The 14,487-nt window shown below is 42.4% G+C and overlaps 1 protein-coding gene across 2 annotated transcripts in view; it reads left to right on the forward strand.

Annotated features, from left to right (window-relative positions):
- Positions 1 to 14,487, forward strand: part of LAMA2 (laminin subunit alpha 2) — a 943,701-nt gene that overhangs the window by 664,753 nt on the left and 264,461 nt on the right. For both annotated transcript variants that reach the window (XM_056566521.1, XM_056566522.1), the window contains 2 exons: positions 10,532 to 10,675; positions 12,884 to 13,063. In XM_056566521.1, the coding sequence (XP_056422496.1) occupies positions 10,532 to 10,675; positions 12,884 to 13,063 (324 nt within the window). The remainder of the gene's footprint in view (positions 1 to 10,531; positions 10,676 to 12,883; positions 13,064 to 14,487) is intronic.

A 14,487-nucleotide genomic window follows, 5' to 3' on the forward strand; every position in this document is an offset into this window, starting at 1 on the left:
ACTTCAATGTCCACCAGTGGCAGCTCATACATGACACCTGCCGTTGTGTGCTCAGGCCCTTTGAGGAAGCCACATTATTAGTCAGTCGCCAGGATTATGGAATGAACACCATCATTTCACTGTTTCATTTCCTACAACATGTGTTGGAAACAATGGCTGGTCAGGGCACTGGAGATGTGGCGCCTACATCTCAGGGCCACATGAGCCCTGTGGGGGCTGAACTGGAGGAGGGGGAGGGGCACAGTTGAGCACACTTTACGTTTCGCAAAATGGGCGTTCTTTCTAGTCATCTGAAAGAAGAGAAGCAGGAGCAGCCAGAGGAGCTAGAGGGTTATGAGGAAGGCGAGACAGAGGACCCAGACATACCGTGGCAGTATGCAGTGGAGATGGAGGCAGGGAGTCCCTCCGAGTCACTTGCACAAATGGCATGACGCATGGTCAGTTGCTTGCATAGTTACCGCCGAATTGTCACCATTTGACAGCGGGATGACTTTTAGCTCTCCACCTTATTGGACCCTTACAAAGTGGGGACCTTTTTTACACCCACTGAGAGGGAGGACAAAGTGACCGACTACAGAGACATCCTACGTAGTCAGATGGCCGATGCCTATCGGCGCCATCTTCCATCCTCTCGCAGGTCTGACTCGAGGGGGCCCTCTGCTTTCACCTTCCACTGCCATGGCTGCTGGGGAGGGGTGGAGTGGCAGGAGCAGTACCAATTCCAGCAGCAGCAGCCTGAGTCTACAGTCGCTGATGAGTACCTTTCTTATCCCGCATAGTGAAGCAACTCATCAGCAGCAGGTATACCTGGAGCATGACCTGAACCAGCAGGGGGTGGCATACCTTAACATGCCCATGAAAACACACTTTGAAGATTCACTGGACTTCTGGGCAGCCAAACTTGATTTGTGGCCACAACTAGCAGAGTTTGCCCTGCAAAAGCTGTCCTGCCCAGCCAGTAGTGGGCCATCAGAGCAGGTGTTAAGTGCAGTGGGGGCCATGGTAACCCCAAGGAGAACTAGTCTGTCCACGAAAAATGTAGAGAGAGTGACCTTTGTGAAGATGAATCAGTCATGGATCAGCCAGAATTTCCACCCACCAATGCTTGATGCATCAGAGTAGATTGACCATGGTGCCACACCAACACTTCACAAATATGGATAGTGCCAAAAAGATTTAAGACATATTATCTCCTATCCAAAGGATAGGGGATAAGAAGCCTGATCGCGGGGGTCCCGCCGCTTGGGACCCCCATGATCTTTCATGCAGGACCCCGTTACCATCAGCCCCCAGAGAATATTCTCTGATGACTGCCGATCTCGGGGTCGGAGTATTGTGACATCACGGCTCCACCCCCGTGTGACGTCACGCTCCCCTCAATGCAAGCCTATTGGAGGGGGCGTGACAGTCACACGGGGGTGGAGCCGTGACATCACAATACTCCGGCCCGTGATTGGCAGTCATCAGACCAAGAGCGAACATGCTCCGGGGGCTGATGGTAACGGGGTGCTGCGTGCAAGATCACGGGGTCCCCAGTGGCGGGACCCCCGCGATAAAACATCTTATCCCCTATCCCCAATGTCTTAGCACCAGAGTACCTCTTTAACCTGTTCAGGACCCAGGGCGTAATTTTATGCCCTGGCGCCCTGGTACTTAAGGACTTACGCCCTGGCGGTAAACTTACGCCCTGGCGGTTTCCGGTCCCTGCCGCGCGCCGGGCAGAGATCGGAACCGGGTGCCTGATGAAATGCTTCAGCAGGCATCCAGGGCAAACGCCGAGGGGGGCCATGTAGGCCCCCCATGTCGGCGATTGCCGCAAATCGCAAGGGAAATCGCCCTTGCGATCTGCGGCGATACCGTGCTGATCGGTTCTCTGGGACCCGACCAACCGGTAATTTTGCATGATCCCGGCTGTCACGGACAGCCAGGACCATGCTAAAGACTAGGAGCGAGGTGGCAAGCCTGTCACCTCCTCCGATCCCCTGCGATCCGTTGGTTAGTTAACCGACCAATCGCAGGGGGGGTTACTTCCTCCCGTCCTGCCCGGCCCCTGAAAGTCCGGAGAGGACGGGAGGAAGACCGGAGGACGCGGCGGGGGACGGGGGAGTGCTGGGGACTGGCCCCTAACTTACCTCATCCCTGAAGACCCGGATCCCGGCGAGGAAGACAGCAGCGGCGGCGACAGGTGAGTAGATCTTCAGCCGCGGTCGGGCCCTTTACAGCAATGCACGTCGCCGTAAAGCGACATGCATTGCTGTAATGGGACCCTGTATACTACAACTCCCAGCATGCCCAGACAGCCCTTGGCGTCTGGGCATGCTGGGAGTTGCAGTTTTGCAACATCTGGAGGTCCACAGTTTTTAGACCACTGTGCCCTTCCAGATGTTGCAAAACTACACATCCTCAGCATGTCCTTACTGTCCAGGCATGCTGGGAGTTGTAGTTCTGTAAGATCTGGCCCTTCAGATGTTGCAGAACTACAACTCCCAGCATGCCTGGACAGTTTTGGCATACTGGGAGTTGTAGTTTTGCAACATCTGGAAGGGCACAGATTGGGAACCACTGTATTAGTGGTCTGCAAACTGTAGCCCTCCATATGTTGCAAAACTACAACTTCAAGCCTGAGAATGTTTGGGAGTTGTGGTTTTGCAACAACTGGAGGCACACTGGTTGGGAAACATTGTTTGTTTCCTAACTCAGTGTTTCCCAACCCGTGTGCCTCCAGCTGTTGCAAAACTATAACTACCAGCATGCACTGATAGACTGTGCATGCTGGGAGTTGTAGTTTTGTAACAGCTGGAGGTCCCCCCCTGTGAATGTACAGGGTACATTCACATGGGCAGGGGGCTTACAGTGATTATCAGGCTGCAAGTTTGCGATGCAGCAAATTTTGCGCGGCAGCTTAAACTCGCAGCGGGAAACTCACTGTAATCCCCCGCCCGTGTGACTGTACCCTAAAAACACTACACTACACTAACACAAAATAAAATAAAAAGTAAAAAACACTACATATACACATACCCCTACACAGCTCCCCTCCCCTCCCCAATAAAAATGAAAAACGTCTGGTACGCCACTGTTTCCAAAATGGATCCTCCACCTGTTGCAAAACAACAACTCCCAGTATTGCCGGAGAGCCGTTGACTGTCCAAGCATGCTAGGAGTTTTGCAACAGCTGGAGGCACCCTGTTTGGGAATCACTGGCGTAGAATACCCCTATGTCCACCCCTATGCAAATCCCTAATTCAGGCCTCAAATGCGCATGGCGCTCTCACTTCGGAGCCCTGTCGTATTTCAAGGCAACAGTTTACGTCCACATATGGGGTATCGCCGTACTCGGGAGAAATTGCCTAACAAATTTTGGGGGGCTTTTTCTCCTTTCACCCCTTATGAAAAGGTGAAGTTGGGGTCTACACCAGCATGTTAGTGTAAAAAAATAAATTTTTTACACTAACATGCTGTTGTTGCCCTATACTTTTCATTTTGACAAGAGGTAAAAGGGGAAAAAAGCCCCCCAAAATTTGTAACATTTTCTCCCGAGTACGGAGATACCCCATATGTGGGCGCAAAGTCCTCTGGGGGCGCACAACAAGGCCCAGAAGGGAGAGTGTGCCATGTATATTTGAGGTGATTTGCACAGGGGTGGCTGATTGTTACTGCGGTTTTGACAAATGCAAAAAAAAAAACACATGTGACCCCATTTCGGAAACTACACCCCTCACGGAATGTAATGAGGGGTGCAGTGAGAATTTACACCCCACTGGTGTCTGACAGAGCTTTGGAACAGTGGGCTGTGCAAATAAAACATTTTGTACAGCCCACTGTTTCAAAGATCTGACAGACACCAGTGGGTTGTAAATGCTCACTGTACCCCTTGTTACGTTCTTCAAGGGGTCTCGTTTCCAAAATGGTATGCCATGTGGGGGTTATTTTGCTGTCCTGGCACCATAGGGGCTTCCTAAATGCGACATGCCCCCGAGCAAAATTTACTCTCAAAAAGCCAAATATGACTCCTTCTCTTCTGAGCATTGTAGTTCGCCCGTAGTGCACTTCAGGTCAACTTATGGGGTACCTGCATACTCAGAAGAGATGGGGTTACAAATTTTGGGAGGTATTTTCTGCTATTAACCCTTGCAAAAATGTGAAATTTGGGGGGAAACACACATTTTATTGAAAAAATTATATATTTTTTTACATATGCAAAAGTCGTGAAACACCTGTGGGGTATTAAGGCTCACTTTATTCCTTGTTACGTTCCCCGAGGGGTCTAGTTTCCAAAATGGTATGGCATGTGGGGGGTTTTGCTGTTTCTGTTCTGGCACCATAGGGGCTTCCTAAATGCAACATGCCCCCCAAAAACCATTTCAGAAAAACGTACTCTCCAAAATCCCCTTGTCGCTCCTTCGCTTCTGAGCCCTCTACTTTACATAGACATATGAGGTATGCGCTTACTCAAGAGAAATTGGGCTACAAAAATAACAATCCATTTTCTCCTTTTACCCCTTGTAAAAATTCAAAAAGTTGGTCTACAAGAACATGCGAGTGTAAAAAATGAAGATTGTGAATTTTCTCCTTCACTTTGCTGCTATTCCTGTGAAACACCTAAAGGGTTAAAACGCTGACTGAATGTCATTTTGAATACTTTGGGGGGTGCAGTTTTTATAATGGGGTCATTTGTGGGGTATTTCTAAGATGAAGACCCTTCAAATCCATTGCAAACCTGAACTGGTCCCTGAAAAATTTTGATTTTGGAAATTTTGCGAAAAATTGGCCTCTTTGGTCTTCCAAAAGTAAAAATACATCAATTTTATGATGCAAACATAAAGTAGACATATTGTATATGTGAATAAAAAAAAATATTTGGAATTTCCATTTTCCTTACAAGCAGAGAGCTTCAAAGTTAGAAAAATGCAAAATTTTCTAATTTTTCATCAAGAAAGGATGCAAGTTACCACAAAATTTTACCACTAAGTTAAAGTAGAATATGTCACGAAAAAACAATCTCGGAATCAGAATGATAACTGAAAGCATTCCAGAGTTATTAATGCTTAAAGTGACAGTGGTCAGATGTGCAAAAAATGGCCGGGTCCTAAGGTGTAAAATGGCTGGGTCCTTAAGGGGTTAAAGCGCTGCTCCCCAGTTAAAAACATTCCTTCGTATCAGACCTTTTTTCACCCACCTTCGTCACCGGGTACTGGCACCGGGTCACTTTCAGGACTGATGCTGCCACCTCCAGGCTGTCTCATTCTGCCACTATATGTTCTCCTCATGCTGCCGCCACCTCAAGACTGTGTCATTCAGCCACTATATTTCTCCTCATGCTGCTGCCAACACCAGGCTGTACCATTCAGCCACCTTATGGTCTCCTCATGCTTCCGCCACATGTTTTGTCATTCAGCCACTATATGGTCACTTCTTGCTGCCGCAAACTCCAGGCTGTGTCAATCAGCCACTATATGTTCTCCTCATGCTGCCGCCAACTCCAGGCTGTGCCATTCAGCCACTAAATGTTCTCCTCATGCTGCCGCCAACTCCAGGCTGTGCCATTCAGCCACTATATGTTCTCCTCATGCTGCCGCCAACTCCAGGCTGTGCCATTCAGCCAGTATATGTTTTCCTCATGCTGCCGCCAACTCCAGGCTTAGCCATTCAGCCACTATATAGTCTCCTCATGCAGAAGCCATCTCCACGCTGTGTCATTCAGCAACTATATGGTCCACTCATGCTGCTGGGACATTACCTAAAAAATGTTATGGTAGCACTAGCTACCATGAATCTTCAATTTAAATTTGAAAATTCATCTTTTAATCTTTGGGATTGTGAAGCCCTATGGTCTCCTCACACTGCTGCAACATTACCTAAAATTTTTACAGTAGCACTAGCTACCATAAATCTTCAATTTAAATTTGAATATTCATCTTTTAATCTTAAGGATTGTGAAGCCCTGTGGTCTTCTCATGCTTCCGCCAACTTTAGGCTGTGTCATTCAGCCACTATATGGTCTCCTCTTGCTGCTGCCAATTCCAGGCTGTGTCATTCTGCCAGATTATGGTCTCCTCATGCTGCTGCCACCTCTAGGCTCTGTCATTGTGCCACCATGTGACTCCTTGTTAGATTGATTGGGTTTTGGGGTCATACAGTATTAGTTTGAAGTAAACACAGGGACATTAAACTTGGGAATCTAATATAAATCGTAAATTTAAATAAATAAAAAATTGATGTAATCTTTTCAAGACTGAGGCCTTATGGTTGTCGACGTCATATTACCTGTGGAATTATCACAGGAATCCAATGAAACAGCTTGGAGCGATAACAATGAACCATAACTGAATAAATGAAACATTCGCACTTTCACAGTCAGGGGGGGCGCTGAGAGGCAGGGGCTGGAACAGGTGGTATCTCGCCTGGCGGAGGACAGTCAGCTCGATGCTCACCAGAATGGGTAATCAAAAAATAGAGATTTGCCGCGAATAAATCAGAAATTCACTCATCTCTACCTAGGTTGTTAGATGAATGTTCTGGAACTGTTGTTTGGCTAGGAGTTTTGACACAAGATAGAAATATGTCCTTCAACAGTGTCCTCTTGTATCCAATTGTTGGCCATTCTGTGACCTCTGAAAAGAAGAGGGGAAAGGTGTTCAGTTGGAACCATTTAAAAATAAAAATTCATAAAGGCACAAGTAGTAATAAATAGGAGATGAAACCCAGATTGTAATTATGTCCAACTTGAGCTGTGTCTTCAGCAGAATCAGATCTTTGGCTGGCTAAATAAATTCATAGTCTATATTACTCTTTATGTTATTATCTTTTATCTCTGTAAAACTGTGATCACATGTTGCATTGGTTTTTCACAATTTTTGCAGTAATTTTTTTTAATCAAGCAAACGTTGCAACATTTTTGCTGTGATTTTGGAAAACACAGCACAAATTGTTTTTTTTTTTAAATGCAATGTGTTTTTACTCTTGTATATTCTATAATATTAACTAAATGTTTGTTTCTTGTTGCTCTAAAACTGCCCACAAACTAAAAGAGGAAAATACAGCCTAACTAGATAACCCTATGAATGCCACTGTGCTAAAGATTTGATACTAGAGAAACACAATAGGAGGAGTCTACTAAAGTTTGCACCTGGTGTAGATAGGCAAAAAGTTGTGACTTTTTGCTGCTCTCTGTGGCATTCATCTAATGGGTAGGGCTTTGAGTAGGGAGACCATGGTTTTGCATGAAGGAGGCATGGCCCGGTAATAATAACTTTGTATTGCATAAAGGAAAACAACCATAAAGGAAAACAACCATGCATAACATAACAAAGATATGTAAGGTATAGTAAAGCAAAACATTTGACAAATGTAATGTATATATAAGCCTCACCCACCCACAAGCACAACGCAGCCCACAATAAACTTAAACAGCTCTAGGGGCTGTTGGGTACCTTTAGTGGGCACACATTGAAAAAAATGGGCACATTCAAAGGTTAACATTTGGTTTACTCTACTTTTTATTGACTAGTCTGATGGGTGGGAACATTATTTCAAAATGGGGTATGAATGCTAGGCTTAGGGGGTGAGAATAGGAGATTCATAATCATACAAACTTAACAAGATTTATGCCCTCTCTGCCTTAGATTGAATAAAATAAAATAATGAAATGACTGAAATACTCTGGAAAAAATACCACAAGAATAATGAAATTTTTGCCCAAACAATTTTAAATCCAACAGAGAAAGAACTTGTATGCATCAGTATGTCTGAGATATGTGCATAAACACTATTCTAATTGTACTTTATTAAAATGTAGTTTGTCAATGAGTTATGTTCCTATGTCACAAAGGTTTTGTTTGTTGTTCCCTGAGCATTCATTTTTTCATTTGTTCACTCATTCTTCAAAGTGTGCTGTCCATTCTTCAGTAATTGAAACCAGTAAATGACTTACATTTAAATTAGCTGCATTAATTCACAGTTAAAGTAACCTCATAACACATATAAAAGGCCTTGCATGGTAGAAAATGAGCGTATTAATGACCCCCAATTAGTATGTAATATCACCAGCAGACAGCCTAATAACAGGCTTTCAGTACCTTTTAATTTGATCTGTACAGTTTTCTCATCTATATGCATGTACAAGATATCTCTCCTAATTCTAAGACATTGACATAGGACATTATGATTTACCCTACTGAAAGAAATTCATCATGATTTACCCTACGGAGGAATCTTGTATATCACTCCTATGGGTTCAGATCTACAGTGCATTGTAAACCACAGGCTAATACTGTTCATAGATTTAGGATATCAACATTAAAGGGGTACTCCGGCGCATAGACATCTTATCACCTATCCAAAGGATAGAGCATAAGATGCCTGATCGCGGGGGTCCCGCCGGCGGGACCCCCGCGATCAGGCATCTTATCCCCTATCCTTTGGATCGGGGATAAGATGTCTAAGCACCGGAGTACCCCTTTAAATCTATCAAAAACCGCACATACATTCAGTATATGCAAAAGCAGCTTATTTGCCCCTTTAAGACATGTGGACATCACAGCCTGAGAAGAGCGTCTTCTCTGGTATACTTCATGCAACCTGCAATTTCCCAGTTGATTAGAGAAGTATGACTACAATGATCACTCAGTGTCCTTCTAAGATTTTTTTCTGCAGATTGCACAACTGTTTGAGTCGAATTATTATGGCCACACCTGATTCTTAATAAAAATAGAAGTAAGCCACCAATATCTGGCAACTGCAGCAGTTCCCTAAGATGGTGTAGGTCAAAATTCCTGATATAGTAAATGTACTGTATATTCAGACAGTACTCCTTACTGGTCAATGGGTTATGATAGTTAATGATAGCTTAGGTTCCCTTATGTAAGACTGGTTTATTTAAAGAGAAACTTATTAAATATATACATACCTCTAATTCAAATTGCATTTCAAATATATCTTATATATCTAAACTTTATCTATCTAATCTTATCTTATCTATCTATCCAAGTTGCAGTTTATTTACCAATAAATGTTAAAGGGGTATTCCAGTGAAAACATTTTTTTTCATATCAACTGGCTCCAGAAAGTTAAACCGATTTGTTACGTCTATAAAAAAAATTGTAATCCTACCAGTACTTATCAGCTGCTTAAACTGAGTTGTTCTTTTCTGTCTGACAACAGTGCTCTCTGCTGACACCTCTTTCTGTCTAAGGAACTGTCCAAAGCAGAATAGGTTTGCTATGGGGATTTGCTCCTACTCTGGAAAGTTCCTGAGACAGACAGACAGACAGGTGTCAGCAGAGAGCACTGTTGTCAAACAGAAAAGAACAACTCAACTTCACAAGCTGATAAATATGATAACTGTTAGGATTAAGATTTTGTTAATAGAAGTAATTAACAAATCTGTTTAACTTTCTAAAGCCAGCTCATATGAAAAAAAAATTCTCTGGAATACCCCTTTAAGCAACCATTTGAAGGTATATAAATAGTTATATGGGTACTCCGGCGCTTAGACATCTTATCCCCTATCCAAAGGATGCCTGATCGCAGGGATCCCGCCCCTGGGGACCCCCGTGGTCTCGCACGCCGCACCCCGTTGACATCAGTCCCCGGAGCGTGTTTGCTCCAGGTCTGATTACTGTCGATCATGGGGACAGAGCATTCTGACATCATGGCTCCGCCCCTGTGTGATGTCACGCTCCGCCCCCTCAATGCAAGCCTATGGGCCGGGGCGTGACAACTTTAAAACTTTGCAGTCTCTGCTTGGTTTCTTAATGTTTTATATCACAGAAAAAAATGCTTATATATGTTACTCACTATGTCACGCAGATGTTTTAGATATCCTTTTTATATGTCCAGCTTCTGTATTTGAGTCACAAAGCCCTCTGTTCTGCTGCTCACTTATTCTGAAATCCTCTGCTCAGTAAAGGGGCATATCCCAGGTAAGCACTGAGCCCGCCGTCCCTCACCGTGCATTTACTTTATTCTTGAGTCTGCTGTGCTGGGTCTCTTCATACAATCACTACATGCTGCTCTGTAACCCCCTCTTCTGTTCTCAAGCTGCAGTCTAATAGACATATGACAGGAATGAGCACAAATGAGTGCTAGTCTAGCCCTCACTTACTGGACTTTGTCCCAGCCTGTTCTTCATCTGGAAAAAAGATGATGCTGCACTCAGACAGGATTTTGTTCTGGATGGTATGGGGACCCCAAGTGGTCTTCTTTATATGCCACAATTTCTATGAATAATTTTTTATGAAGTATTTTAGAAACTGTAATGTTTTGCCGATATGTTTAACATATAAAAGGTTTTTGATTCTGAACGTGTCCAGTTAAACATTGGACCCTCAATGAAGGTAACCTTTTTTTTCTGCTGACACCTTGCTAAAGAATTTCTGGGATCTTTTATTTGAAAAGAAGTATATCTAGTTCAAAATACTTATTTATGTATTTGACTATACAAAACGCGGATTCCAAAACATTTAAACTTATTGTTTAAGAAAAACCCTCAGTTTAAATCCACTCAGATTGTGAAGTATTTCTGTTGCAGATGAATGTGGAAGGAGTCCATTGTGACAGATGCAAACCCAGCACTTTTGGACTTCATGTTGGGAATCCACTTGGTTGTAGCAGCTGTTACTGCTTTGGCCTGACTACCCAGTGTACAGAAGCAGATGGACTGATCCGAATGTGGGTGAGTAGGAAGCCATTGAGCCATATAATCCTGTAATGTGGGTTCCTGCTGGTGTATTTTAGTAAAACATGCTGAAGTAGCTAATACGTGCCAAAACATTCAATGTATTCTCTTAACTTCTTATTTTGCAAATTGTCTACTCAGCACCAGATAGAAAATGAGTTTTTTAATCCAAGCTGCTTGTTTCTGTGCAGTACATAACTATGTTTGCATTGTTCTAAAAAACATATTGATGTATAATATATAACATGGGGGGGGGTTCCACATATAAAGTACAATCTGTGTATGTACAATAATTAGTTGGATATATTCTATATTACAGTTTGTAACCGTTTTCAGAAATATTAATAAAATAAGTATTCTGGGAGTACTCTCTTTTTTTTTTGGTGTTTCTATAGGGCAGTATAGACATATGTTAGAAAATAATGTGGATTATATAATAATTATGGCTCGTTTGCTATCTTGATTCCTATTTATGTCTTCTCCTTCAGCAAGTGATAGATCAGTGACATATAACTTATGTCCCCTAAAGCACACCACAGTGTCTCCTCAGTATTCCTATGAGATGCAGCTTTAGCCTGTGTCCCTGTAATAGGTTTCAGTTCTTATAAGCAGAGTAAAGCTATATATCATAGGAATATACTGGAGGCTTTGTACATAACACACAGTAGAGGCATTCCGTAAAAACTTTGTAACTATTCATATTCATGTCAAATGCTACCTGGGTCCGGTGATTTCATGGGGACCCATGGTAGGGTCAGCTCTAATCATATATCTAATGGATTATGTAAAAATTAAAACTCCAATGCTGTGTGAAACATCAATAAATTACATTGTGTATTTGATCATAAAAGTATAAAAACAAAGGCCATGTGACAATATTTATTTTACTCAACACACAAAGTATACCGACACAGATGAATTTTTCTAATGCTTTAATGTATTATCTTCATTAATTATTCAGTATAACAACTGATAGATATATTCATAAATACATAGAAAAATATTCACCCAGGTGCCCATTCGTCACATAAATGAAAGATTACGGATACGGCATGTATATGGAAGTCCATTGCTCCAGCCGGCTCTTCAAATGTCCTCTTTGCCGTCCGTGTGGCCTCTCTCTCTGGGGAAAGATAAGGAGCTCACAAGCCTGTGAGCTTGATTGGCAACATTTCAGGATTACATCCCTTTGTCAAGCCTACAACAGTGCGCCTTCCACCATGTTACATAGCCCACATTTCTCGCAGGATTACCTCTACAATTAAAAACCACACAGCATAAAATCCTCATGAAATAGCAAATTATAGGAATACATTAAAGTTGCAGAATTCATTAATACCATTTGGAGTGAGAGTGTTTAACTTTGTTATCCAAAATACTTCACATTGTAATAATTTATTTTTTGTGTATTCATTATTTAGACCTGAGACCTCTTCCAATACCATCCACTTTAGTTCACATACCTGGTGTCCTCTGTCCTAGAAATGTCTAGCAATAGATTCCCCATATTTCTCAATGGTACCTTACTTGTCTTTCTCTATTTTCTTTGAAAAATTACTAATAGCACCCTTGTGTTCATTGATCCTAATTTTAACGGCTCTCATTGTTTGGCCGGCATATATCATGCCACAAGGGCATTTTAGGAAAAACACTACTTGTTTTGTGTTACACGTAAGCCATCCCGGCACGGGAAACATATGACCCGTCATTGGATGGGTTACTTTCTCTCCTCTCAGTATTCCACTGCAGTTCTGACATGAAGCGCACTGGAATGTACCTTTGTAAGCAAGACTTCCATATACATGCCGTATCCGTAATGTTTCATTGATGCGATGAACGGGCACCTGGGTGAATATTTTTCTATGTATTTATGAATATATCTATCAGTTGTTATACTGAATAATTAATGAAGATAATACAAAAATTCATGAAGCAATAAAAAAATTCATCTGTGTCGGTGTACTTCTTGTGTTGAATGGACTTGTGGACTTGATCACTGGAGTCTGAAGGAGCCTCCATGGTTACACATTATGCCCAGTGTGCTGAACAAACACCCATTCCTGTGTTTTTTGGTTATACAATTTATTTAACTTCTGTCATCATTTTTTATACTTCCATTGGTGATTTTTTTGTGTTCTAATGTTCACTTTATATCTATTGCCTACAATGTTCTTCTTTAATTTCTTTAATAACATGTTTTTTAAGCAATCCTTAAAGCCTGATCAGACAGTATTGGAATTGACAGACTTCACCTTACAACAACGCACTACCAAAGGGGTATTTTTCCAGCATCCGGAGATCATAGCACTCATTGATCAAGTGAAACAAGACCTCTTCTCTGAACCATTTTATTGGAAGCTGCCAGAACAATTTGAAGGTCGAAAGGTAAATAATTCTATGACTATAGTATTTTAGTTTATTATAATGTTGCTTATAATTACCATGACATGCTAGAACATTGTTCTGGCATTAACAGCCAGAGGCGGCTCTAGACTTTCTGAGGCCTTAGGTGAAGGGGAAGCTCCCCATCCAGTTAATGTAAGAGAATGGCAGTGTATACAGTGTATGCATCAATGCTAATCTGGAAAGCATGCATAAAATAATACCTCCACACCAGGACAACATATCCTGCTGCTAATACCATCATACTGTTATTATATAAAAAAAAAACACTATAAGCAACACATATAACACTACTATAAAGGGGACAAATAATTGCTCCACAATACGACCACTACCATTACCACCATACAGTGATGGGATAATACTACCATACTAATAATGAATAAAACAACGATACACAGACCAGTATCCCCAATAACATAACTATACAAGGGAAAAATTATTGCATCACACAGTGACTACACATTACTACTATATAGTGACTGGACAACACCACTGTCCACAGACAGTAGTGTCCCAGGCTATTTATAGGCTTTTCAAACTATATAAGTGATTACATACAGTTACATCAGGTGACGTCTTCTCTGATTGGAGTCGTTCACTTTCCTTTTTCTTATCCTTTCGGCCCAGACCGACATGATGATTTCTTCCAACCACAACTCATCTCCACAGAACCTGCCAAAAAAAATGTTAGGCTCTGCACTTTTCCAGCACCTATAGCACTCCAATCAATAATGGGTACCATCCATTATTAGGTAGTAAGGTCGCTTCAGTAGGTTTTTTTCTCATTGTTTCCCTCTATATACAGATGCCCGAGTAGGTATGTTCCCATCTAGGTAGTTATTCCCTATAGATACCTGCTCCCTGTAGGTAGAAGGGGCCTTCTATAAGTAGGGGTTACTCTCTGTAGTACCCCTGTACATAGTTGCCCCCTGTAACATTTTGCAGTTTCCTGTAAATGGTTGCAGCCCCCCTGCATATATTAGTATCAGCCCCCCTTTAGGCAGTAGCAGCATTAGCCACATTTAGGTAGTAGTGACTCCTTTTAAGCAGTAATATCAGCCCCTTTAGGTAGTAATAGCATCCCCCTTTAGTGACCTCTTTTAGGTAGTTATAGCAGTCTCCTTAGTGACCACCTTTATATAGTTATAGCAGTAACCTTTAGTGATCCCCCCTTTATATAGTACTAGCAGTCCCATTAGTGACCCCCTTCAGGTAGTAATAACAGTCCCCTTAGTGACCCCCTTTATATAGTATTAGCAGTCCCATCAGTGACCCCCCCCCCTTTATATAGTAATAGCAGTCCCATCAGTGACCCCCTTTAGGTAGTAATAGCAGTCCCTTTAGTGACCCCGATTAGGTAGTAATAGCAGTCCACTTAGTGACCCCTATTAGGTAGTAATAGC

The sequence above is a fragment of the Hyla sarda genome, chromosome 3, assembly GCF_029499605.1.
Source record: "Hyla sarda isolate aHylSar1 chromosome 3, aHylSar1.hap1, whole genome shotgun sequence".
Classification (NCBI taxonomy): domain Eukaryota; kingdom Metazoa; phylum Chordata; class Amphibia; order Anura; family Hylidae; genus Hyla; species Hyla sarda.